General features: G+C 44.9%; 2 protein-coding genes across 2 annotated transcripts; both read left to right on the top strand.

The window, feature by feature from the left end:
• The first annotated feature begins 17202 nt into the window (after positions 1 to 17202).
• On the top strand, positions 17203 to 20910 carry LOC115138115 (tRNA methyltransferase 10 homolog A-like). The gene is made up of 7 exons (XM_029674613.2): positions 17203 to 17663; positions 18254 to 18422; positions 18651 to 18722; positions 18858 to 18932; positions 19670 to 19819; positions 20052 to 20157; positions 20351 to 20910. Exons 1-7 carry the CDS (start codon positions 17494 to 17496, stop codon positions 20611 to 20613), a joined length of 1005 nt encoding a protein of 334 aa, XP_029530473.1. The 5' UTR covers positions 17203 to 17493; the 3' UTR covers positions 20614 to 20910.
• A 1099-nt stretch (positions 20911 to 22009) lies between these two features.
• spata6l (spermatogenesis associated 6-like) lies at positions 22010 to 25934 on the top strand. The gene is given in 11 exon segments (XM_065024994.1): positions 22010 to 22041; positions 22299 to 22347; positions 22469 to 22491; positions 22668 to 22827; positions 23085 to 23180; positions 23454 to 23570; positions 23572 to 23673; positions 24398 to 24535; positions 24537 to 24661; positions 24832 to 24925; positions 25527 to 25934. Coding segments are annotated over 11 exon segments (1344 nt in total).
• The last annotated feature ends 903 nt before the right edge of the window (positions 25935 to 26837 follow it).

Genomic DNA, 26837 nt, shown 5'->3' with positions numbered 1-26837 from the left:
AAACACGCAGCACCGGCTGAAACAACGCATAGGTACTCACACGACCAACGGCCGTGGGAACAATAATGGACAGCCGAATGGGGGAACAATAATGGACAGCCGAATGGGGGAACAATAATGGACAGCCGAATGGGGGAACAATAATGGACAGCCGAATGGGGGAACAATAATGGACAGCCGAATGGGGAACAATAATGGACAGCCGAATGGGGAACAATAATGGACAGCCGAATGGGGAACAATAATGGACAGCCGAATGGGGAACAATAATGGACAGCCGAATGGGGGAACAATAATGGACAGCCGAATGGGGAACAATAATGGACAGCCGAATTGGGGAACAATAATGGACAGCCGAATGGGGGAACAATAATGGACAGCCGAATGGGGGAAGCCGAATGGGGGAACAATAATGGACAGCCGAATGGGGGAACAATAATGGACAGCCGAATGGGGGAACAATAATGGACAGCCGAATGGGGGAACAATAATGGACAGCCGAATGGGGGAACAATAATGGACAGCCGAATGGGGGAACAATAATGGACAGCCGAATTGGGGAACAATAATGGACAGCCGAATGGGGGAACAATAATGGACAGCCGAATGGGGGAACAATAATGGACAGCCGAATGGGGGAACAATAATGGACAGCCGAATTGGGGAACAATAATGGACAGCCGAATGGGGGAACAATAATGGACAGCCGAATGGGGGAACAATAATGGACAGCCGAATGGGGGAACAATAATGGACAGCCGAATGGGGGAACAATAATGGACAGCCGAATGGGGGAAACAAAGGGAACATAAATACAATTACTAATCAAGGAAATGGGCACCAGGTGTGCATAATGACACAGTTTCGGAGGGATCCATGACACTTGATTAAAAGTTAAGATACCTTAATAGAAAATGACTCAAGTAAAAGTGAAAGTCTCCCCAAGTATTTGGTTTTAAATATGCTTAAGTATAAAAAGTAAAGTAAAAATCTTTTCAAATTCCTTATATTAAGCAAACCAATTTTCTTGTTTTTGTAATTTACGGATAGCCAGGGCACACTCCAACACTAAGACATAATTTACAAACTATGCATTGAGTCCGCCAAATGAGAGGCAGTAGGGATGACCAGGGATGTTCTCTTGATAAGTATGTGAATTGGACCATTTGTCAGGGAAGATGTATGGAGGAAAATGTATGGAGGTAAAAGTACATTATTTTCTTTAAGAATGTAGTGAAGAAAAAGTCAAAGTTGTCAAAAATAGTAAAGTAAAGTACAGATGCCCAACAAAAACTGCTTAAATAGTAATTTGAAGTATTTTTACTTAATTACTTTACACCATTGTGTGACACTGTATGTTATATAACATTTCTTCTTGGTATGAAGTGAACAGAACACAGGTGTGGTAGTGAGTTAAAAAAAAATTGAATATTGATTACAATTTTAAATTGAAGAAATGGAATTCTCTTTATCACCCAAACAAACGAAGCTGCTGCTTCCATAGATGCACCCTTTGAACTTTTAAGAGAAGGTGGAAAAGGTGAAGTTTTATACTTAGACCTCAGTAAATGGTATGTGTTCCTGTTATTCAGTATGTGTTTATGCGTTCTGGAAAGCCATTCACGAGAGACTGAGTCAAGGTCCAGTAATGGGTGACTGATGAGGTGGACCTTGAACTTTAAGTGAAAGAGCATCATCATGTTAATCTGTGTATCTAGGTGTTCATTTAGAAAGATGATACTCTTTCTGGATTCATTTCAAAAGGCCACTAAAGCTAACAAGTTCACACTAGTGGTCCTATGTGGCTCAGTTGGTACGAATGTGGCACTAGCAATGCCAGGGTTGAGGGTTTGATTCCCGCTGGGGTCACACATACAACCCTAAAATAAGGGCCAGCTTGCCCTATATGCAGACCACACACTATGCATAGGGCCCCTGATGAAAAACAAACAAAACAGTTTCAACGTTGAGAAAACACAAGGTGCACTTTTGAAATATTGTAGTGCATCAGCAGTTTTCCTTCTTATGTCAGTCACAGACAGACCTAGCCACGAAGCATAGAGATTAACTAACGTAATCGCGAGTCATGTTTTGGGCCCATATGAAAATCTGCTTGTTGCATGGGTTGTGAGGTTGAAGGGGCCCAATAAAACCTCACTTGGCACCCCCGAACAGATAGAGCCGGACTATAATGTAATATAATGCACTCAAGTCCCAAAACATCTGCTATATGGCATATATTATTGGGACTGGAAAACCCCCCCACAGAGTTTTGCACTTATTCAAAAGTGCACTTATCAGGAGTCGAATGTATATCATTACTTCACACAAAATTAAAACATGAATGAGCAGTGCTCAAACACAATGAATGAGAAATACTTTTGGACAAATGGAAGGAGAGTATTTTCTGGAAGGTATATTTTTAAAGTATCAACAACATAAGTCAGACCATTCTCTCATTACCCTGAGAGACATTACAAAACAAACCAGGACTTCCTGTGTCTAAAACTGTGAAAACAACATACTTTGAACAGCAGACCTGTGAGTTTCCGACAATAATCTGCACCGTTTAATCATGACATCATCATTAAATCAAATCAAACTTTATTGACATAGAATGTTTTACAAACGTAAATGCATTACACATATTCATCTAAAATCCACTGCAAGAATGATTCAGAGTTGCCTTGCTTTCCTAATAGTGTTGTCTACATCCCATCCCTCCTTTTAATTCCCAATCCTCTGACAGAAGATCACCGCGGCTCCATTTTCAGAATTTTTTCCCTTTGTGGACGTTATCCACATGCTTCAGCAGAAGTGCCTTCTGTCTGAATCCTGTACCACAGACCGATCAGCCATACTCTCCTGTGTAGGTCCCAATATGTTCAGCTAGGTGTCCCTTCTCATAGATGCTATTCCCGCAGTCATCACAGCTCAACAGTTTCTCTCTTGTGTGAGTCAGTTCGTGCGTGGTTAGGTTCGACTTCACGTTGAAGCTTTTCCCGCAGTCCCCCACACCTAATTGGTTCTCTCCAGTGTGATCCTTCATGTGCTTGGTCAGATGTCTTTTGAGTTTAAAAGTCTTGCCGGAAGAGTTTCTCCACACGAGAGAGTCTGACATGGGTCTTCAGTTGACAGGTTGGAGTTGTAGCGTTTTTTTTGTTGCAGAAGAGGCATGTGCTGGGTCTGTTCTTGGCGAGAGTCAAATGAATGCTTTTGTAGGTCAGTTTTCAGAGCAAATGTTCCTCCACAGTCACAGCAGTAGTGAGTTTAAAAAAAATGTGTTGCTGGGTTTGCAATGGTGTTTCTCCATTGGTGGGTTGGGATCCAATGATAGGCTGCTGGTAAGTCCTACTTGGTCATTGCTTACAGCTGAGCTGTGGCTGGAAGCATTATTTTGATTACCTGGAGGGTTACATGACAAGTACATTAGAGTGTCTAGGTTGAGAAACAGACGCCTCACAAGTCCTCAACTGGCAGCAATAGTACCCACAAAACACATCTCAACGTCAACAGTGAAGAGGTGACTCCGGGACGCTGGCCTTCTAGGCAGAGTTGCAAAGAAAAAGCCATATCTCAGACTGGCCAATAAAAAGAAAAGATTAAGATGGGCAAAAGAACACAGACACTGGACAGAGGAACTCTGCCTAGAAGGCCAGCATCTTCACTGTTGACGTTGTGACTAGTGTTTTGCGGGAACTATTTAATGAAGTTGACAGTTGAGGACTTATCCATTGTTGCTAAACTGTGTTCAGTCAAATTTACAGTACAACTCTGTTACCAGAAACTATTATAAAAAATGAAGTATTCTGCTATTAGAATTACAATAAAAAATATTGCTCTTCAGTGAAGTGCTGCCAATTGTATTGTTGGAAACCATTATCCAGGAAACTTAGTTCAAAACTTTATGTAAATTATAACATGTTTCTTGAACACCAGTGATTCTAATTGCAAGAATAACTGTGTTACCTGGACATGGCAAATCAATGAACTAATTAAACACTGTTATTGGCTAATGTGCCTCTCAATTTCCAGTCGACCATGGCAAGGAAAAAGTTCATATGCAGTGTAGATATACCGACGGCTAGCAACTTTGACAATATTGAGCCAGGCAACAGCTTTACTGTTTCAGAAAAGATGGTGTCACAGTGCTGGAGGGTCAGAGTAGGCAGGTGGGCTTCCTATCTCCTGATACCCTGATGATACACACTGGCAGTGATGACAACCAGCTGTATTTGTAAAGACATTCTCACCAAGGATGAACTCAGACCGTGAAGACCAAAGGGGTCCTTCTTCCTCTCTCTCTCTGTGTTTTACATTACGAGATTGCTATTAATCCCCCATGTCAGCAGTGTGAAAAACAACTCCTAGCCTCAGATGCCACACACTTTGCGTTCTTTGCTCGGGAGTTGAACATGCTCAAGCAGCCGCACAGGGTAGCAGCTCTTGCACTCACAAACCAAGAGCATTGAAATCTCGACTTGTGTGCTTTGGGAGCTGAGCCTCTGGATTCTCATCAGATGAGTTTATCACGCAGATCAATGATCAATAAACTGCATCACTCTTCCTTGCCTGGGCACAAATCTCAACACTGAGATGTGCAAAGAGATTAAGTCACTGGACAGTCATATGGCAACCATTGAGTTTGACCTCGAGCACATCCTGGCCAGGTTTCCCTTGCCGGTACCAAACCCAACCCCTACAGTTCACGGTTCAGTTGAGATGGTTTTGGCCCATATGGACAAATCATTTGCTTCTGCCTGCTTCTCTCTGTCACAGTTCAGACCAAGAGCTGCCTAACAAACGATGCAGGCATCTGATCGCTTCCTATTTTTTATTAATTTAAAATATACAGTGGGGAGAACAAGTATTTGATACACTTCCCATTTTGCAGGATTTCCTACTTACAAAGTATGTAGAGGTCTGTAATTTTTTATCATAGGTACACTTCAACTGTGAGAGACGGAATCTAAAACAAAAATCCAGAAAATCACATTGCATGATTTTTAAGTAATTCATTTGCATTTTATTGCATGACATAAGTATTTGATATATCAGAAAAGCCGAACTTAATATTTGGTACAAAAATATATAATTTTGCAATTACAAAGATCATATGTTTCCTGTAGTTCTTGACCAGGTTTGCACACACTGCAGCAGGGATTTTGGCCCACTCCACCATACAGACCTTCTCCATATCCTTCAGGTTTCGGGGCTGTTGCTGGGCAATACGGACTTTCAGCTCCCTCCAAAGATTTTCTATTGGGTTCAGGTCTGGAGACTGGCTAGGCCACTCCAGGACCTTGAGATGCTTCTTACGGAGCCACTCCTTAGTTGCCCTGGCTGTGTGTTTCGGGTCGTTGTCATGCTGGAAGACCCAGCCACAACCCATCTTCAATGCTCTTACTGAGGGAAGGAGGTTGTTGGCCAAGATCTCGCGATACATGGCCCCATCCATCCTCCCCTCAATACGGTGCAGTCGTCCTGTCCCCTTTTCAGAAAAGCATCCCCAAAGAATGATGTTTCCACCTCCCTGCTTCACGGTTGGGATGGTTTTCTTGGTGTTGTACTCATCCTTCTTCTTCCTCCAAACACGGCGAGTGGAGTTTAGACCAAAAGGCTCTATTTTTGTCTCATCAGACCACATGATCTTCTCCCATTCCTCCTCTGGATCATCCAGATGGTCATTGGCAAACTTCAGACAGGCCTGGACATGCGCTGGCTTGAGCACGGGGACCTTGCGTACGCTGCAGGATTTTAATCCATGACGGCGTAGTGTGCTACTAATGGTTTCCTTTGAGACTGTGGTCCCAGCTCTCTTCAGGTCATTGACCAGGTCCTGCCGTGTAGTTCTGGGCTGATCCCCCACCTTCCTCAAGATCATTGATGCCACACGATGTGAGATCTTGCATGGAGCCCCAGACTGAGGGTGATTGACCGTCATCTTGAACTTCTTCCATTTTCTAATAATTGCGCCAACAGTTGTTGCCTTTTCACCAAGCTGCTTGCCCATTGTCCTGTAGCCCATCTCAGCCTTGTGCAGGTCTACAATTTTATCCCTGTAGTCCTTACACAGCTCTCTGGTCTTGGCCATTGTGGAGAGGTTGGAGTCTGTTTGATTGAGTGTGTGGACAGGTGTCTTTTATAAAGGTAATGAGTTCAAACAGGTGCCGTTAATACAGGTAATGAGTGGAGAACAGGGGGCTCCTTAAAGAAAAACTAACAGGTCTGTGAGAGCCAGAATTCCTACTGGTTTGTAGGTGACCAAATACGTATGTCATGCAATAAAATGCTAATTAATTACTTAAAAATCATACAATGTGATTTTTTGGATTTTTTTTTTTTAGATTCCGTCTCTCACAGTTGAAGTGTACCTATGATAAAAATTACAGACCTCTACATGCTTTGTAAGTAGGAAAACCTGCAAAATCGGCAGTGTATCAAATACTTGTTCTCCCCACTGTATATATTTCACCTTTATTTAACCAGGTAGGCCAGTTGAGAACCTGATGGGACCGAATCTCTATCACAACACCATTTTCTCAAGCATCCTCATTCCAACACCGTTTTCTCAAGCACTATCTTTCCAGCTAGAAATGGTCAATGGCCAACAAATGGGTGTTATGCACTCTAACACAAGGCTACACACTACAATTTTGTCAGTGACCCCCACTTTTCAGGGGTGTCTTGAAAACAACAGGTTGTAACCCTGCTCAAAAACAAACACTCTGCTCAGAAATCTCCTTGCTCCTGGAAAAGCATGCAATCGAAGTGGTAGAACCAGCGCAATCAAAACTGCTGGTTTTACTCAATCTACAGTACCAGTAAAAAGTTTGGACACACCTACTCATTCAAGGTTTTTCTTTATTTTGACTATTTTCTACATTGTAGAATAATAGTGAAAAAAATCTAAACTATGAAATAACACACATGGAATCATGTAGTAACCAAAAAAGTGATAAACAAATCAAATATATTTTACATTTTAGATTCTTCAAAGTAGCCACTCGTTGCCTTGATGACAGCTTTACACACTCTTGGCATTCTCTCAACCAGCTTCATGAGGTAGTCACCTGGAATGCTTTTCCAACAGTCTTGAAGGAGTTCCCACATATGCGGAGCACTTGTTGACTGCATTTCCTTCACTCTGCGGTCCAACTCATCCCAAACCATCTCAATTGGGTTGAGGTCGGGTGATTGAAAAGCAGCATTCCCCAAGAGAGGATGGCTTTCACTTCAGCAGTGATAAATCCATGACCTTCTTTGAGGAAAAGATCATGATCATTAGAAAGCAAATTACGGACTCCTCTTTAAATCTGCGTATTCCTCCAAAGCTCAGTTGTCCTGAGTCTGCACAACTCTGCCAGGACCTAGGATCAAGGAGACACTCAAGTTTTTTAGTACTGTATCTCTTGACACATGATGAAAATAATCATGGCCTCTAAACCTTCAAGCTGCATACTGGACCCTATTCCTATATATTACTGAGAGAGCTGCTTCCTGTGCTTGGCCCTCCTATGTTGAACATAATAAACGTCTCTCTATCCACCGGATGTGTACCAAACTCACTAAAAGTGGCAGTAATAAAGCATCTCTTGAAAAAGCCAAACCTTGACCCAGAAAATATAAAAAACTATTGGCGTATATCGAATCTCTCATTCCTCTCAAAAATGTTAGAAAAAGCTGTTGCACAGCAACTCACTGCCTTCCTGAAGAAAAAACGATGTATACAAAACGCTTCAGTCTGGTTTTAGACCCCATTATAGCACTGAGACTGTTCTTGTGAGGGTAGTAAATTACCTTTTAATGGCATCAGACCAAGGCTCTGCATTTGTCCTCGAGCTCCTAGACCTTAGTGCTGCTTTTGATACCATTAATCACCACATTCTTTTGGAGAGATTGGAAACCCAAATTAGTCTACACGGACAAGTTCTGGCCAAGTTTAGATCTCATCTGTCGGAAAGATATCAGTGTGTCTCTGTGGATGGTTTGTCCTCTGACAAATCAACTGTAAAATTCGGTGTTCCTCAAGTCCCCGTTTTTGAACCACTATTGTTTTCACTTAGTGATGTCATTCGGAAACATAATGTTAACTTTCACTGCTGAAATGTACACACAGCTGTACATTTCGATGAAACATGGTGAAGCCTCAAATTTGCCCTCCCTGGAAGCTTGTGTTTCAGACATAAGGAAGTGGATGGCTGCAAATATTCTACAATTAAACTCAGACAAAACAGAGATACTCGTTCTAGGTCCCAAGAAACAAAGAGAACGTCTGTTGAATCTGACAATTAATCTTGATGGTTGTACAGTCATCTCAAATAAAACTGTGAAGGGCCTCGGCGTTACTCTGGACCCTGATCTCTCTTTTGATGAACATATCAAGACTGTTTCAAGGACAGCTTTTTTCCATCTACGTAACATTGCAAAAATCAGAAACTTTCTGTCCAAAAATGATGCAGAAAAATGTACCCATGCTTTTGTCACTTCTAGGTTAGACTACTGCAATGCTCTACTTTCTGGCTACCCGGATAAAGCTGGTGGTAAACACGGCTGCTAGAATCTAGACTAGAACCAAAAAATGTTATCATATTACTCCAGTGCTAGCCTCTCTACACTGGCTTCCTGTTAAGGCAAAGGCTGATTTCAACGTTTTACTGCTAAACTATAAAGCAGTACATGGGCTTGCTCTTACCTATCTTTCCGACTTGGTCCTGCCGTACATGCCTACACATACGCTACGGTCACAAGACGCAGGCCTTCTTACTGTCCCTATAATTTCTAAGCAAACAGCTGGAGGCAGGACTTTCTCCTATAGAACTCCATTTTTATGGAATGGTCTGCCTATCCATGTGAGAGACGCAGACTCGGTCTCAACCTTTAAGTCTTTATTGAAGACTCATCTCTTCAGTAAGTCCTATGACTAAGTGTAGTCTGGGCCAGCAGTGTGAAGGTGAATGGAAAGGCACTGGAGCAACGAACCGCCCTTGCTGTCTCTGCCTGGCCGGTTCCCCTCTCTCCATTGGGATTCTCTGCCTCAAACCCTATTACGGGGGCTGAGTCACTGGCTTACTGGTGCTCTTCCATGCCGTCCCTAGGAGGGATGCATCACTTGAGTGGGTTGAGTCACTGACGTGATCTTCCTGTCCGGGTTGGCGCTGCCCCTTGGGTTCGTGCCGTCGGGGAGATATTTGTGGGCTATACTCTGCCTTGTCTCAGGATAGTAAGTTGAAGATATCCCTCTAGTGGTGTGGGGGCTGTGCTTTGGCAAAGTGGTTGGGGTTATATCCTGCTTGTTTGGCCCTGTCCGGGGGTATCGTCGGACAGGGCCACTGTGTCTCCCGACCCCTCCTGTCTCAGCCTCCAGTATTTATGCTGCAATAGTATACGTGTCAGGGGGCTAGGGTCAGTCTGTTATATCTGGAGTATTTCTCCTGTCTTATACTGTGTCCTGTGTGAATTTAAGTATGCTCTCTCTCTCGTCTGTCTCTCTTTCTCTCGGAGGACCGGAGCCCTAGGACCATGCCTCAGGACTACCTGGCCTGATGACTGCTTGCTGTCCCCAGTCCACCTGGTTGTGCTGCTGCTCCAGTTTCAACTGTTCTGCCTGCGGCTATGGAACCCTGACCTGTTCACCGGACGTGCTACCTTGTCCCAGACCTGCTGTTTTAAACTCTCTAGAGACAGCAGGTGCCAACTGACATTTACTCCTGAGGTGCTGACCTGTTGCAGCCTCTATAACCACTGTGATTATTATTGTCTGACCCTGCTGGTCATCTATGAACATTTGAATATCTTGGCCATGTACTGTTATAATCGCCACCCAGCACAGCCAGACGAGGACTGGCCACCCCTCATAGCCTGGTTCCTCTCTAGGTTTAGGTTCCGGCCTTTCTAGGGAGTTTTTCCTAGCCACCGTGCTTCTACACCTGCATTGCTTGCTGTTTGGGGTTTTAGGCTGGGTTTCTGTACAGCACTTTGTGACATCAGCTGATGTAAGAAGGGCTTTATAAATACATCTGATTGATTGATCCGCCTGGATAATCTCCTGCATGCCTGTCATCGCCCATCCTGGGGGTTCGGGTCTCTCCCAGGAACCTCCAGCAAGACTGATTCCATGGAGGTGCGCACGACGCACCTTCCCCCAGAGGAACGTCAACGCAGCTGTCAACAGGGTCTCTGCTCCTACTGCTGGGAGTCGGACAACCCCTGGAACACCTGTCCCAGAAGGAGAACCAGGCGAGGAAGCGACAGGCCCGATGAGCGCTCCTGTACCTTCCCAGGTAGGAGTGGACGTGGCTTGCTCCTCTCTATCCTGCCCTAGTGGACTCAGGTTCTGCAGGCAATTTCCTAGACCGGTCAGTGGCCTTATCGTTACGCATTCCTCTAGGCCCTTTACAACCCCCTATCCCAGTCCATGCCCCAGACAACCGTACCCTAGGAACAGGACTAGTGTGCCAGACCATGATTCCCATTTCCCTCACAGTTGCTCACAACCACCATGAACGCACTTTCCTCATCTTAGACTCTCCTGCACACCCCGTAGTTTTAGGTTCCCCCTGGTTACAGTTGCATAACCCCAGGATATTGTGGACAGAGAGGTGGTTGTTGGGTTGGTTGCAAGCGTATCAGTGGAGCTGTCTCTCTGTGTCTATCTGTGCCACCTCCGTGGAAAGTCCGGATCAGGCCACCAACGTCCCTATTCCGGAGGAATACCGGGACCTACAGGTGGCTTTTTCGAAAACTCGTGCCACGTGCCTGACCCCTCATCGCCCATGGGACTGTATTATCGACCTACTGCCTGGTTCTACCCTCCCGCGGGGGCACATCTACCCTCTCTCGCATGCAGAGACCAAAGCCATGGAGGTCTACGTCCAGAAGGCGCTGGCCCAAGGATTCCTCAGTTCGTCCACCTCTCCTGCCGCCTCCAGCTTCTTTTTCATGAATAAGAAAGACGGAGGTCCCCAGCCCTGTATCGATTACCCGACACTGAATAAGGCAACTGTTAAATTAATTTATCCCCTGCCTCTCATACGCACTGTGATCGAACAGATGCACGGTGCTCAGTACTTTACCAAATTGGATTTACACAGTGCCTACAACCTGGTGCACATCAGAAAGGGGGATGAATGGAAGACCGCCTTCAGCACCAGCACCGGGCACTATGAATACAGGGTGATGCCCTACGGCCTGACAAATGCATACTCTGTGTTTCAATCCCTCATTAACAAGGTATTTCGAGACATGTTGGGTCGCTGTGTAGTGGTGTAAATAGACAACATCTTGGTGTACTCCACTACATGCGAGCAGCATGACTCATGTCAGGTCTATGTTGAAGTGAAGGTGGAAGCCTCCGAGGTTGGAGTAGGGGCTGTTCTCTCCCAACACACTGGATCGTCGCCTAAACTCCATCCATGCGCCTTTTACTCATGGAAGCTGTCTCTCGAGGAGTGGAATTATGACTTGGGGGATCATGAGTTGCTGGCCGTCAAGAAGGCGCTGAAAACATGGCGGCACTGGCTGAAGGGTGCTCAACACCCATTCCTTATTTGGACGGCCCACCTGAACCTAGAGTACATTCGAGCAGCGAAGAGGCTGAACACGTGTCAGTCCAGGTGGGCCCTATTTTTCACCAGGTTTGACTTTACCCTCTCCTACCGACTGGGATCTAACAACGTCAAGGCCGATGCGTTGTTCCGGGTGCTCGACACAAAGGATTGGAGGGAGAAAGTGACACCCATTATTCCCCTGTCCTGCATTGTGGCTCTTGTTGTGTGGAATGTGGACACAGACATCTGTTGAGCCCTGCGACAGGAGCTCTCACCTGCCCACTGTCTCGAGGGGCGTACCTCTTATGTTCGGGACCATGGGGACCTCACCTGGACACACACAACACCTGTGTTGGGGCACCCAGGTATAGCCCTTTCTATCGACTGTCTCTCCGTCAAGTAGTGGTGGCCCACCTTGGCCCAGGACTTCCGGGTTTATGTCACTTCCTGCTCCACCTGCGCATAGACCAAGACACTGAGACACCTCCCCTATGGAAAACTCCACCTGCTGCCGGTTCCACAATGACCCTGGTTCCATCCCTCCGTGAACTTTGTCACAGACCTTCCCCCCTCGGAGGGGCACACCCCCATCCTGGTCGTTGTGGACCAGTTTTCCAATGCCTGTTGTTTGATTCCTCTGTCTGGTCTCCCTAAGGCCATGCAGACCGCAGAGGCATTACGGATCCGGGAGGACATCGTGTCTGACCGTGGTCCTCAGTTCACCTCCCGTGTCTGGAAGGCCTTCATGGAACGACTGGGGGTCACATTCAGCATCACCTCCTGGTACCATCCCCAATCAAATAGGCAGGTGGAAAGGGTAAATCAGGAACTGAGTAGGTACCTTCGTAGTTACTGTCAGGACCAGCCGGGGGAGTGCCTTGGGCAGAATACGGACAAAACTCCCTCCGCCACTCCTTCACTAACCTCAAACCCTTTCAGTGTGTTCTAAGCTCTCAGCCGGCCCTGGCACCAGAGTCAGATCGAGGCTCCTGTGGTGGACGATTGGTTCCGGCGCCCCGAGGAGGTATGGAACATAGTGCACACCTGTCTCCAGCGTGTCGTCCTCCGGCAGAAGGTGCAGGCTGATCGTCACCGCAGTGTGGCCCCTGTCTTTCACCCCGGTGGCAGGGTCTGGCTTTCTACGAAGGACCTGTCCCTCCATCTGCCCTGCCGGAAGCTGAGCCCACGGTTTGTGGGGCCATTCAAAGTCCTGCGGAGAGTCAATGAGGTGATTGTACAGATTACAGCTGCTGGACCCCACGATGCACCTCCACCTCCCTTGGACGTCGAGGGGGCCCCGGTCTACTCTATCCACAGCCTGTTAGACTCACGGCATCGTGGGGGGTCTCTCCAGTGCCTTGTCGACTGGGAGGTGTACGGTCCCGAAGAGCGGTGGTGGGTTCCAGCGCGGGACGTCCTGGACCGTTCTCTCAGTCGGGACTTCCCCAGGCGTTTTCCAGACTGACCCGCACTGTGTCTCCGGGTGTCACGATCGTCGTCAAGGAAATGACCGGACCAAGGTGCAGCGTGGTAAGCGTACATTCTTTTATTTGAAATGTCGCCAACAAAACAATAAACAACAAAACAAACGTGAAGCTCTGTAAGGCTATACATGCCACTAACAAAGACAACAACCCAGAAATGAGAAAAGGAAAAAGGCTGCCTAAGTATGATTCCCAATCAGAGACAACAATAGACAGCTGTCCCTGATTGAGAATCATACCCGGCCAAAAACAAAGAACCAGAAAGCATAGACTTTCCCATCCGAGTCACACCCTGGCCAAACAAACATAGAGAATAAAAGGATCTCTACGGTCAGGGCGTGACACCGGGGTTGTCCCCAAGGTTGGCGGCACCCTGCTGCTGAAGCAAACGCCCACTCATCAACCACGGACTTGTCTCGTCATCATTACACACACCTTGTTCCAATACCCACTCTATCACTGTATATATGCTCCCTCTGTCATTTGTCTTTGTCGGTCATTGTAAATGTTGCTTGTTTTCCTGAGAGGAATCTCTCCTACTATTTCCTGAGTACTTTATTATTTTGCACTTTGGGTTTCGTCCCGCTTTTATATAGTGCTTTAAAAACTCAGTAGTTCTATACCTGCGACTGCCTCCTGCCTACTCCTCTTTACACTTGTGACAGCATTCAAACCAAATCTAACTTTATTTACATAGAACGTTTCAATTATTTATTTTTCTGCTTCATCACACATCCATTCCATTCTGAAACCCACAGCATGAATGATCCAGAGTTGCTTTGCTTTCCTAAGAGCATTGTATCTAGAGTTGAAGCATTGCCTTCACCAGGCATGCATCCAGGCAAAAAGGCCACAAATACTGCACCACCTGTTGTGGTCCTGCCTCCTGTAATTTATCTACTGTCCTTTTATTGATGGAGCTTTAACATCAAACGTTTACAGTCCACCTGTCCACACTGGTCAAAATGCAGTCAACAGTGGGCACAAGCCCAGCACAGAATGCCACATACTATATAAGCCCTATAAAGAAAATAAATAAACAAGGTATGCAAGCCACTCTGGATATGGAATGCCTGTCATCTAACGACAATGACTGTTTATGAAGCGGAACATTCCAGCTTTCACTAAGGAAGTAAGATTGTAAGATCAAAGAAACAGGTGATACCAAACCGGCCTCTTTTGTTACTATTTCTAGACAGACATATTCAGAGAGAGTATAGCACACTGTAATGGTCAAGACAAGTCGTGTAAGGGTATTGAGACTTGTCTATGAAATAATTGTCTATGAAAGCTATAGATGGCCGTTGGAGTGTGTTCAATTAGACCATGTTATGGTAGGTTAATAGCAGTGACTTTTGTCATCTCATTTTATGCCCGACAGACCTGATCCAGCAGCATTTGTGTATCGTGGCTAATCCCAGGCGGAGGAAGGTCACAGACAGGGTTGTGGCCAGACTTCGGAAGGATCAAATTGATGTGGAAGAGACCCTTTAATCCCAGTTGGCCAGCAACACATTCCAGACATACTGACAGAGGACATTTCCCTTCTCCCGAGGTCCCTCCCTCCAGTCTCCCTGTTTGGAAATGATAATATGACTTTATGGATTTGACTTCTATTGCTACAATCTATAGTCTACATCAGACTATATAGGCTATACATGTATGTCTTCCAGATTAACAAAGACAGAAGCAAGTATAGCATAACTGTTTAAAACAATGCACAATCCAGAAGCACTACAGAACATTTTAAATAAAAGCATTTGTTTAATACATTTTAAAAAACAAACATAGTACCACACACATTGTTTCCTCTGGAGAAATGTCTGGCATTTCCGCCCCAAAGCTTTCCCTGGTTGCCACTACTCTTGCTCAACTAAAATGTCATCACAAATTTTTAAGTCACTCTCAAAAAGGTAGGGTTACGAGGTAGGGTTACGTTTTACCCCAAGTTACCCTACAATTGACCCGTGTTGGATATAGCTCCAATCTTCCATATGCACTAACAGCAAATTGCAGAGCAGTAACATGCTTAACAATGAAGCTGCTAAAAACTCTGGGTTTAAAATGGTACAGGCCACACATATGTAAGAGTTATAATAATGCTCTTGTGGATGTACAGACCTGGCAAGGAGACACTCTACAGGAATACATTGCGCACTCTGACTCCTCTGGGGAGGGCTGCAGCCCGACAAAGGCTGACAGAGAGTAGGTACCATCGTTGTTTTTATGGATGACTGTAGTAAGTGATATTCTCCAGCTACTCAGGCCGTTGACCACTACTGGTCTCCTTGAATAGGTGGTCAAGAATACACAGGGAGGCTCTGAGGGTGAAACACGAAAGGCAATATTATGGAGAGGTTAGTGAGGTATCATTTAATAGTGTCTGTCGTGTGATTATGTGAAGTTGTGAACCTTTACGTATACTTCCGCAAGTAAAGTATTGTACTCTTCCTGATTTGACTGAATTGAAAACGGAATTTACCCCAACACGGTGAGCTACACCCCTCACACCCCCAGAGGTCCCACCCATGACAAGCAGGGCAATGTTCAGGCTACCACTGAGTAGGGGTACGCGGATGGAACACACCTTACGTCCCCTCACTGCTCACACTGGTAACGGGCACAGTCAGGGAGGCGTCACCCCTGGCAATGCCCTTTACTGCCACCCCGCTGCCCTCTGTCTGCCCTGAGCTGCTGGAGTAGCTGAACAGATTGGTTCGGTACCCGCCGTGCCGCTGTAGATGCCACTCCACTGTGAGGTGAGGGGCCTTGTGGTCCGCGTCAAACTGACAGTGCAGGGTCGGCTCCTTCTGCAGGCCCACCTACACAGACGGAGAGCGGTTCATATAAGCACCATAACAGCTACACAGAGACAGGGGCTACAGGGAGAGTGTGGGGAAGGTATTAGGCAAATGATTCGAATTTTAGCAACCAGGAAATGCCAGAGCGATTTCTGCATATTGCACCTTTAACTTGTAGATCTTTTTTGTTTGAAAACCCAGAGTCATATAATCATACTAACGGCTCTGGGTAAACCCTAATGCAAAAAAACACAGCGTGATAGGTAGGTAAACCCAATTCATGAAAAGAAAACTGGGTAAACTGAGTTTACCCTCCATTACTAAACTATGTCTCCTGAGTTGCCAAACTGCACCACAGCATCTCTGTAGATGCCTTTAGTTTCAATGTGTCCCTCAGCATTTGTCCATACATTCTCATCCGTCAGTTGACAGGGCAGCCATTGAACCTGTAGGAATCCCAGCACATCTGGACATAAGGGTGTGAAAACAGACAGGGATGAAAGTTAGCATTAATGGTGAAATAAAATAATAATAATAACAATAACAGAAAATATTTAAATAATTGACCTGCATCTGGAGTTAAACAGAGAAGAACAGGGAAGAGTTTCATGTTTCAGAAATGTCAGATATCACTTATATCTCATTTCAACTGAAACAAGTTCAACTTGTTTTATAAGTTGAAGAAGAACTTTCACTTTAATTTCTATGATCACAATTTTGTGATTGTGTAGATTGGCTGTAAAAAGTTGTGTGTGTCAACTGTAGGGGTGCCCATGTTGCTGGGGATCGGAAGTGTCTGGTGCGAGAGAGGCAGGCTAGGTGACCAGAGTCAGAGTCATGCAGAAGGTGTCATATGCTGAGGTAGTGAGGAAAGTAGAGGAGGATGGGTCAAGGGTGAGGGATCCTGAGAGGATCCCTGTGAGAAGTAGATCTGTTCCAGCACAGAGGGATAGGCCAATGAGTGATATATGCATCAGTAAGGTTGGCTTCTTTGCATTCAGAGAAATGGAACTGCAGAAATGGAACTAAAATCACAGAAAATAGATGTTGTGGTGGCAGCTGCAGAGAAGTACTTGGGTGTATGAGATTTGACTTCAAAAGAGTTCCTGGCTGTGTTGAGTGGTGGTGTCTCATCTCCCCAGGCCGTTGGCATGGTGCAGGAGAAGATATTGTCAAAGTAGTGGAACGAGGTAGTGTGTTTCTGATGAATGTAGGGTTAGTTGGAAGGGTGTTTTTAAAATTTCCCCTTTTCCTATTTTGTATCACAAAGTATAATGGCTTTATACTATAGTCCAGTTGGGGGCGGTAATGCAACAAATTGTATGCCAACCTCCGTTAAACCCCACCTAAGAAGAATAAGGTGTTTGCTGATGACGACACACTGTGCGACAACGAAAAAGCTACATGTGGAATGGCCAGACTGACAGGGAATATTTTGCCAATTTGTTCGGTTCTTAGATGGTACTTTTAGATTAAAAACAATAGTTAGCTAATGTGTGTGTGAATTATTATATGCATGAGGTTGGTAAGCTTTACTTTTCCGTAATACGTGCTAGCTAGCTTGTATTTGAACACAAGCTAGCTAGTAGTTACAACCAGGCAGCTTGGTCGAAGACACTCAGCATTCAGTTTACAACAGAATAAAAAAATACACGTCAAATGTCCAGCGACACTGTCAAAGATTTGACACCGTCCCGGCAGAACAATGTTGACATGGAGAATAAGGATGAACATATCGGTAATAACGGAGGAACAGAGATTCTCTCAAAAAACCAGAGGAAGAAGTTTTTGAGGCATCAGAAATGGGAGGAGGAAAGGAACCTTCGCAAGTCAGTAACGTTAGCTTGTTTGCCTGGAAACCCGACATTGAATTGCATTGAAGTCTACGTCGGGCAGAATTTTGCTTTTGAATCAGAAAGGTTTCCTCTCACGACCTCTACAAGCCAGAATCTTTAATACAATTGTTACTTTACCGGTTGTCTGTGCGGTTGATGCTTTTGCAGGTAGGAATGTGAGACAATATATCCATAGAATTCAATGCAATTCAACATCGGGTTTCCAGGCAAGTAGCTAGTTAACTAGCTAGGTATACTGTGTTTCACAGAAGTGATGTTTTACATTTAAACTGCCCCCTGTATTCACTTAGGCTACCTCTTAGTGATTATGGGCATACTGGGCAATAATTAACTCAACAGTAATGACATCATCATACTACTTCCTGCTTACAAACAACAACAACATAATTCAAAAAACCAAGATTGCCACTATTGATTTATGGCAAGTTGTACCTTGAAGAATGCCCACATGACAAATTGTAATGTTGTTGATATCCGAAAGCAGAAAGCACCATTTTGTGTATGATCATCATGTTGTGTATTGTCTTAACTTTTAAAGTTCTGTTTGACTGTGTGCTTCACAGGCAGAAGCGGAAGGAGAAGAGGCAGAAGAGGAGCCTTGAGAGGAAGACCCAGGGGGAGGAGGGAGGGGAGTTTGTGGCTGGCCGGAAGCGTTTGAGGAAAGAGGTGAAGCCCAGCAGCCCCCTGAGACTGGTGATAGACTGCAGCTTCGACAACCTCATGATGTTTAAGGTAGCAAGACTGTCAGGGCCCCCGTGGTCAGTAGGGCACAACGTTGTGGAATGTTCAGATATAAATATACTGTGTAGAACAAACATTAATCTCAAGACATGTAGAGTAACGAATCACGGCAGTTCTATTCATGGCATTTCTATCTGACTGCAACGTTCCGTGTACATAGAAGATTGCACAGTATTGAACCCTGTGTTTGGTGCTTTATGTATCGTTTCCCCTGTGAAGGATGTTAGGAAGCTCCATAAGCAAATCCAGAGATGCTATGCGGTGAACAGACGAGCGGTGCACCCTGTTCAGGTGAGTCTACCTGCCCCACAGGACCCCCTGCATCATCATCATCGGTTGCAGAATCATCCATCAACCACGACTGAACTCACGTGAATCAAGACTCATTCATCTTAGTGCTGTATTTTCTCTCTCTTCATCTCCCAGTTTTATCTAACCAGCCTTGGTGGACAGCTGAAGCAAAACATGGATAAGACCGATGAAGGATGGGTTAACTGGAAGGTGAGTGTACCCTGTCTGTTAGTTTGGATGTGCACTGCCAATGCATGTGAAATGACTAATGGAAATAGTTAGGGGGGGTGTTTTTCAGAGAGGCACTGCGCGTGTTACATTTTGTTTGAGAAGATAGGAAATGACTTGAGGGGTATGCATACATATGGGGAGTAGTGTCTCGTGGGGGTTTCTATATTTAAAGCTCTGGTGAAAGGTAGGCAAGACTCTTGTCTGGTGGAACAAGACTGGTGCAACGGTCTACGCTACTGCATCTCAGTGCTAGAATCGTCACTACAGACCCTGGTTCGATTCCAGTTTGTATCACAACTGGCCATGATTGGGAGTCCCATAGGGTGGCACACAATTGGCCCAGCGTCGTTAGGGTTTGGCCCGGGTTAGGCCGTCATTGTAAATAAGAATTTGTTCTTAACTGACTTGCCAGGTTAAATGAAGGTTAAATAAAATAAAAAATAGATGTTTGGAGCTGGGTGCAAATGGATACATTAACAAGTCAACACCTCTCCCAAACACTTGCCAACACTTTCCATCAGATGCCAACCATATTACCCATTAAATATCGCACTACTTAGGGATGCAATCTGAGTGGTTCAAGACGGCTGCAAGTGAAGAAGGAAGAGTAATATGTCATTAGGCCGTGGGTGTTGTGTAGGTTAGGAGGTGGCAACTTACATTAACACCTGGTACCTTTTTGTTTGTATGTATGTGTGTGTGTCCGTCTTGGGCAGGATATAACGGTGAAAGCAGAGGCGTACCACGAGGTGGTGGCCAAGGAGCAGCTGGTTTACCTGACCTCTGACTCTCCCAACGTTCTGACGGAGCTGGACGATACCAAGGCCTACGTCATCGGAGGCCTGGTGGATCACAACCACCACAAGGTCAGGACTACAGTATGACCTAGAAGATTAATGTATGGTCTATTGAGTATTGTTTTTAACTCAACATGTTGGGTATGTTAAGCAGCAAGTCAAGACAACCAATTCCAAATCGCCCCCCTATCCCTAGACACTTCACCTCGATCTGGGCCATTGAAATAAGAGCCCTCGTCTAGGTCCCATTTATGTCAGTCGTTGGTGAGCATTATGTTTGACCTTTTACCTTGTCCTGTAGGGTATCACCTTTGAGCGGGCTCAGGAGCTGGGGATCGACCACGCACAGCTCCCGCTGAACAGCTTCGTCAAGATGAACAGCCGCAAAGTGCTGGCGGTCAACCACGGTGAGGAACTATCGTAATGATTTACACCTCAAGATAGGAAACCACCTCCATTTACCGTAGCCTGTTCATGTAGTGTGTAGCATTGACAGACTTATGAAATTTGAATAAAAACACGAGTGGTATGTGATAAGGGTTTTTAATATTCAATTCTTAATTTATAATTGTGTTTGTGTGTGCATGTTCCCTGCCACAGTGTTTGAGATCATGCTGGTGTACTTGGAGAAGAGGGATTGGCAGGAGGCCTTCTTCACCGTCCTGCCTCTAAGGAAAGGGGCCATTCCCCTGGGCCAAGAGGGAACAGCGACAGAAGAGAAGGAGGAAGAGGAGGATTCTGACAGAGACTCAGACACAGCAGAGACAGTCATACAGAACACACAGGACCAACAGGAGAAAGGACAGGGAGGACAGGACACACTGCAGTTGAAAGAGGCTCCCAAAGAGCAGACTGCAGCATAGCCCCAAATGCTATCATGTTCTTCTGGGTCTTAATATGAATTGTTATCTGTTGCAAAATGGTTGATTTAGTGAATTGCGAGTTTGAGTTATTTTTGATTGCAGAATTATAGTAATTTTTAGTCAGTGTTTTATCAGATTTCTGTTGATTTATGCTTTTTTTATGGAAGATATTTGACTTGGAGTGCATATATTAAGTGAACAACTCACACTTGCAGATCTATGTTATACCTTTTGACCTGTTATTGGTGCTCTGTAGCAAGTCTAATGCTTTTCATTAAATTAAAACAGTTTGACTTACACAGACTGATATTACTGGTATAACATTGGGTCTCTGTAGGAAAAATAACCTACATACACCTATGTGCAATTAAAGTTGCCTGGTAATTCATCCAAGCACTGGAGCACTGTAAATGTAATGGGTAATTCTGCAGGAGAATCCCTGCACTAGTATTAGACATTTGAACCTACTGCCCTCTTGTGGCCAAGGAAAGATCATACACCTAAAATAATTTGGTTGAAAGTTTCAGACGCCATGGAAACACATGACGCTGACCTGTGCTTGCTTCTGTTTGCTAAATATACATGGCCTGATAAACTACATTAGCAGCTAGCTAACATCAAATGAATAGAAAAGCAATGAAAGTGGTAGTTTAGGGCGGTAAGAACGTTTTGTTAATTCAACTAGCTAGCTAATGTACCTGCTTCACAGTAGTTTACTTTTGTGAGGAGCGTCGTTTACAGTGGTGTATTTAACGTTATCTACCTGGAAACTAGCCCATTCAACTAGAACGTCCATGTAGCACGAATGCCTTGGGTTCTCTCGAGCAACCAGGAAAATAAACTCAACTGTCTCTGTTCCAACACATGCATATCTAGCAAGTTTGTACGTTTTCATGCAGGATATGCATAACAATAATGACATTGTTTATATACTTGTGGGATCCATCCACAGTGTTTGATTTTACCGGACTTCATCATTTTGATTTGCAGTAATTGTGTATCCTTGAGTGTACTGTACTGGCACTACTGCCGCTGCCATGAGGCCAGGGCTTTTATGGCACAGATGGTCATCATCATTGGAGAGTTGTGGTATAAGCCCCAATTTGGTTGGATCTTCCTTTTCAATTGCTACATTATCAATGGGGAACTTACATCCTAACTGTTTGCAAAGCCGATGTCATGACACCATAACCAGTTATTAAATATAATGATGCATTTCAGGCATCATGTCCTGGTGTGCATTTGCCAGCCAAGGATGACATCTACCCCAGTGGGTGCTTCATGGGCCAATACCACAAGTTGGAGTGTCTCCCCCATCTTCCCACTCCTGTTTCAGGAGAAGATGAGATTTGAGAAGGTGGATCAATGTGACACATCTGATTATTCTAAACCAAGGATGGCCAACCAACTCTTCTGGAGAGCTATCAGGTGTGCATGCTTTTGTTCCAGCCCAGCTCTTGCACAGTAGATACCAACTACACAGCTGTTCATCAGCAGGCTTGATTTGCTGACTCTGGTGGATTTGAGCAGGGCTGGAACAAAAGCCTGTACACCTTATAGCTCTCTTGGATGCCAGGAGGTATGGCACCATGCAGTTGTCCCATACGCTGGTAACAGAGAAATCGTAGCATGTGTATGTACAAGATTTTCTAAATGAGATTTGTTCCGTTTCTCTTCCTATTCAGGTGTTCCACTATGCTGTTGGCCCGGGAGATGTTTCAGAGATGCTGGAGAGTAAAGTTCTATTTTATATACCTGTGCCTGTAGACAAGCCTATTTGATACATTTTGCTACTACAATGTTAAATATTGTGTGCTCATATTCAACTACGATTTGTTTGCTTATTTTTCTCTAGGTGAAACTGTCAAAGTTGAATTGGTACTGTGGTCCAACAATTAGCTAAGTAGTGTTTAACACGATAGCCTAATAGACAATAAATAAGCAAGTTGATCATGTGCCATTTACAAGCAACTTACTGTGAGTGCATACATTTTAGTATACTGTATGACCCCAGTGAGAATTGAACCCATGGCCCTTTCATTGTGAGCGCCAAGTTCCTACCGATTGACCACTGGATGCTTTGCTGCAGTGGGGAAGGCCTTGGCCTGCTTTGAGGAGGACACCAGAAGCTTCCTATTCTCAGAACCCAAACTGCTTCCTTCCTTCTCTAGATTGGTCAGAAATGTTCTCATGACACGGTCCATTAGCGTCCCTGTAATTAGGAGCTTTTTACATCACAGAGCTTACACCATCACTATGGAGATGTAGGCTATAGTCCTGCTACAGTGAGATGTGTGAGACAAAGATGTTTCACTGGACACTAATTGATAGGTCACAGTAGGAAAATACAGAGACAGCGTACATGTACTGAGAGGACACAGTTTATGTGTGGACACAGCATTAAACTGCTCTTCTAACTAGTGGATTGGGCCACTATCCATTCAAGTCGTCCACTCTGTCCTCTTCCCTAGGGTATTGCTCCAAGGTTAGAGGTACTCCACCAGAACAACATCAGTGAATGCTCTGCGAACGCCAAGGTCAACAACACCCATCTCAGTTCTCCAATGGCAATGTTTTCACTACATCATCAGCACTTCTATCACTCAACTTTATTGTCCCCTACCTTAGCACGAGGTGTCACTGGTCCAAGGTAGGAGCTGTATGCCTATGGGCAGAATATAATTTCAACCACTTATTCCCATTGGACCAAGGACCAAGATTGGTGGGATGAGCTGTAGGAGGACAGGGTCATTGTAATGGCTGGAATAAATGGAATGGAGTCAAACATGTTGCTTCCATAATAGTTTGCTCTTTTCTTGTCTTCATTCATTTGTTCACAGAGGACGGTGGTGCCAAAGGAACACACTACAAGGTCCCGTAATGGGTTTTGAGGAGGAGATTGGGACAGTGCCCGATGGGCACCAGCAATGCCCAGGTTGTGCTCCCTCTCCCCCGTACAAAGCCGGCCAGATGGACGGTTGTCATGGAAACATGGGTCGACTGGCACAGCTCAGTTTGGGTTCAAGCTGGGATATAGATGAGGAGTTTTGACCTTGCCATGTTCGTATATTTAACTTCTAGTGGTATGAGTTGTCATGGTGACAAATGAAAGTATGACTTTATACCAGCGAGCCAGCGACAAGTCAGTGGGCTCATGTGATATTTGTATTGATGTGTGTTCATGTTATTTTATTTGGTTTGTGGGTGGGTGTGCGCACATGCATTTATGTGTTTGTGTGTGCGTGTGGCATTACAGCCAGCAGATGGCAGAGAATAGCTCACTGTTATTTGTAGTTGATGAGGAATATTCCCAGATGTGTTTTTATCCACGGCCCTGGTCTGTCATGTAGCAATGATTTCCTGTACTGGGCATAACACGCTTTTATTGAGATGATGACATTGTTGATAAAGGAAATAGGACATTGAACTCAACTAATAAGGTAAGATTAGATAGTACCTTATCCATCCCCTCAAGATGAATTTTTGATTGCAACTACAACAACAATAATTAGACAATAACAACAAAGGATATGGAGACAGCAAAAGCAGCACATCATTAATTCATGTAAAAGACGAGTGTCTACCTTTGGACACCAGTTCCAAATAAAACAAAACTCTTCATTCCGTTTGGCAAATGATAGGGTTATTTCAGGCTTTGGACTCCCAACTCAATCAATTTGGTTCGTGCCTGTCATTTTATGTATACCCCTTCAAAAGACGTGTTACCTCACTTTATTGTATTCAACTTTATTGTGTTCTTGCTGTGTTCTCCTCCTGTCCCTAGAAGAGGGACCCTTGGCTCGGTACTGGCAACTCCCCCACACCTCATCTCTTCCCTGTCATGGCCAGACACACCCTGACCAATGGCTCCTCTCCTTGTCTCCCACGGTCCCCGTCTTCTGACACAGACAATCTCCTGGACTTACCCGCCAGGTCCAAGCCAGCAATGTTTCCTGGCTAACAAAGGGGGGTCTCCCACCCCTACACCCACACCCATCCCTTCCATGCTTTGGCACACCTACATGGAAAGCTTGAGCCATATAGGTATGTCTAGCCTATTCGACTTAACTTGACGTAAGCCCTTGACTCCTATAAGGAGTGTATGCCATTGACGAAGGTCCTCCATGTCACTTGGTGCGGGGCAAGTTTTTACCAGCAGGCCCGAATTGAGGCCTGGCCTGACCCTGTCCTGATTCTTATTTCGATTTCTATGGACAGGTTACGCCCAAGTTCCCAGGGCAGGTGGGAGGAGGTCCATCACCGCGTCCGAGGACTCCCTATCACCCCAAGAGCAGTGCACAGACTCTCCCACGTGAGTAACACACACACCACTATCATCTGCAGTGGGTGGATATGAATCCATAACAGTAATCACAACTGCAATTGACCCCAAATGTACTTTGAAAAGATTGTAACTTCAATTGACCCAGTTACATTCTCAACAGCTGAAACCTTTCGAGGCTACTTTTTTTTCTGTCAGCTTCATTGAGCTTGCCTGGCGCAATGGAACCAATAGCATAGTTGTAAACTGGCAAACCCCTGCCCATCTGGCACGCCGGGCAGGCTAGAACAAACGCTAAACGTATAGCCTAGTATCTGAACCCAGGTCTGCAGTCATGCCTGATCCCTACACTTTGTTTGAAAACCAATGTTTTGACAATGTCATTATGTCTAATCACATCACACACATTTTAATAAAAGTATTAGCAATTAGCCACCGTGGAGTTTGGTATGGACAGGAGGATACACCAGATAGAAATGCAGAATTGATGATGGGTGGACCTTGAACTCCAGCAGAAAGACAGAAATCCCCCCTCACCCTTTCCTTTTCTCTCCTCTTTCCCTTTATCTGTCTCTGTCTCTTCTTTCTCTCTGGCTGCTGTGTGATGTCATAGATCTGTTTTTGTACAAAGATTGACAATGACAAAGGTGTTAGCAAGATTGACAATGACATCGGTGTTGGCAAGATTGACAATGACATCGGTGTTGGCAAGATTGACAATGACATCGGTGTTAGCAAGATTGACAATGACAAAGGTGTTAGCAAGATTGACAATGACATCGGTGTTGGCAAGATTGACAATGACATCGGTGTTAGCAAGATTGACAATGACATCGGTGTTGGCAAGATTGACAATGACATCGGTGTTGGCAAGATTGACAATGACATCGGTGTTGGCAAGATTGACAATGACATCGGTGTTAGCAAGATTGACAATGACATCGGTGTTGGCAAGATTGACAATGACATCGGTGTTGGCAAGATTGACAATGACATCGGTGTTGGCAAGATTGACAATGACAAGTGTTGGCAAGATTGACAATGACATCGGTGTTGGCAAGATTGACAATGACAAGTGTTGGCAAGATTGACAATGACAAGTGTTGGCAAGATTGACAATGACATCGGTGTTGGCAAGATTGACAATGACATCGGTGTTGGCAAGATTGACAATGACAAGTGTTGGCAAGATTGACAATGACATCGGTGTTGGCAAGATTGACAATGACAAGTGTTGGCAAGATTGACAATGACAAGTGTTGGCAAGATTGACAATGACATCGGTGTTGGCAAGATTGACAATGACATCGGTGTTGGCAAGATTGACAATGACATCGGTGTTGGCAAGATTGACAATGACATCGGTGTTGGCAAGATTGACAATGACATCGGTGTTGGCAAGATTGACAATGACATCGGTGTTGGCAAGATTGACAATGACAAGTGTTGGCAAGATTGACAATGACAAGTGTTGGCAAGATTGACAATGACATCGGTGTTGGCAAGATTGACAATGACAAGTGTTGGCAAGATTGACAATGACATCGGTGTTGGCAAGATTGACAATGACATCGGTGTTGGCAAGATTGACAATGACATCGGTGTTGGCAAGATTGACAATGACAAGTGTTGGCAAGATTGACAATGACAAGTGTTGGCAAGATTGCACAAACAGATATGGGATTAAGCTAGTGATGTGAACTCAGTGCTGATGTGTTGGTGACCACTGCCGATCGACCGGGTTGGTGACCAATGCGTTATGATATATGTAATGTATTGTCATAAACAGTAACATTTTAATGACACCATTCTCCTACAGTAGGAACTCACTTGGTGAAGTCCACAGGACTGAACATGAACAAATTCAGCAACCATGTCTCTGTCACTAACAAATACAGTCATGGTTGGAACTCTGCTTCCAATTCTGAAGTCTTTATAAACG

The sequence above is a fragment of the Oncorhynchus nerka genome, linkage group LG12, assembly GCF_034236695.1.
Source record: "Oncorhynchus nerka isolate Pitt River linkage group LG12, Oner_Uvic_2.0, whole genome shotgun sequence".
In the NCBI taxonomy this organism is placed as follows: domain Eukaryota; kingdom Metazoa; phylum Chordata; class Actinopteri; order Salmoniformes; family Salmonidae; genus Oncorhynchus; species Oncorhynchus nerka.
This window is presented reverse-complemented; position numbering and strand designations above follow the sequence as displayed.

Excerpts from the sequence above, each read along its gene's own strand:
- LOC115138115 (XM_029674613.2), top strand. The coding sequence starts at position 17,494 with ATGTCCAGCGACACTGTCAAAGATTTGACACCGTCCCGGCAGAACAAT. Across the intron at positions 18,423-18,650 it reads ACAACCTCATGATGTTTAAG|GATGTTAGGAAGCTCCATAA; the intron begins GTAGCAAGACTG and ends TCCCCTGTGAAG. Across the intron at positions 18,723-18,857 it reads GAGCGGTGCACCCTGTTCAG|TTTTATCTAACCAGCCTTGG; the intron begins GTGAGTCTACCT and ends TTCATCTCCCAG.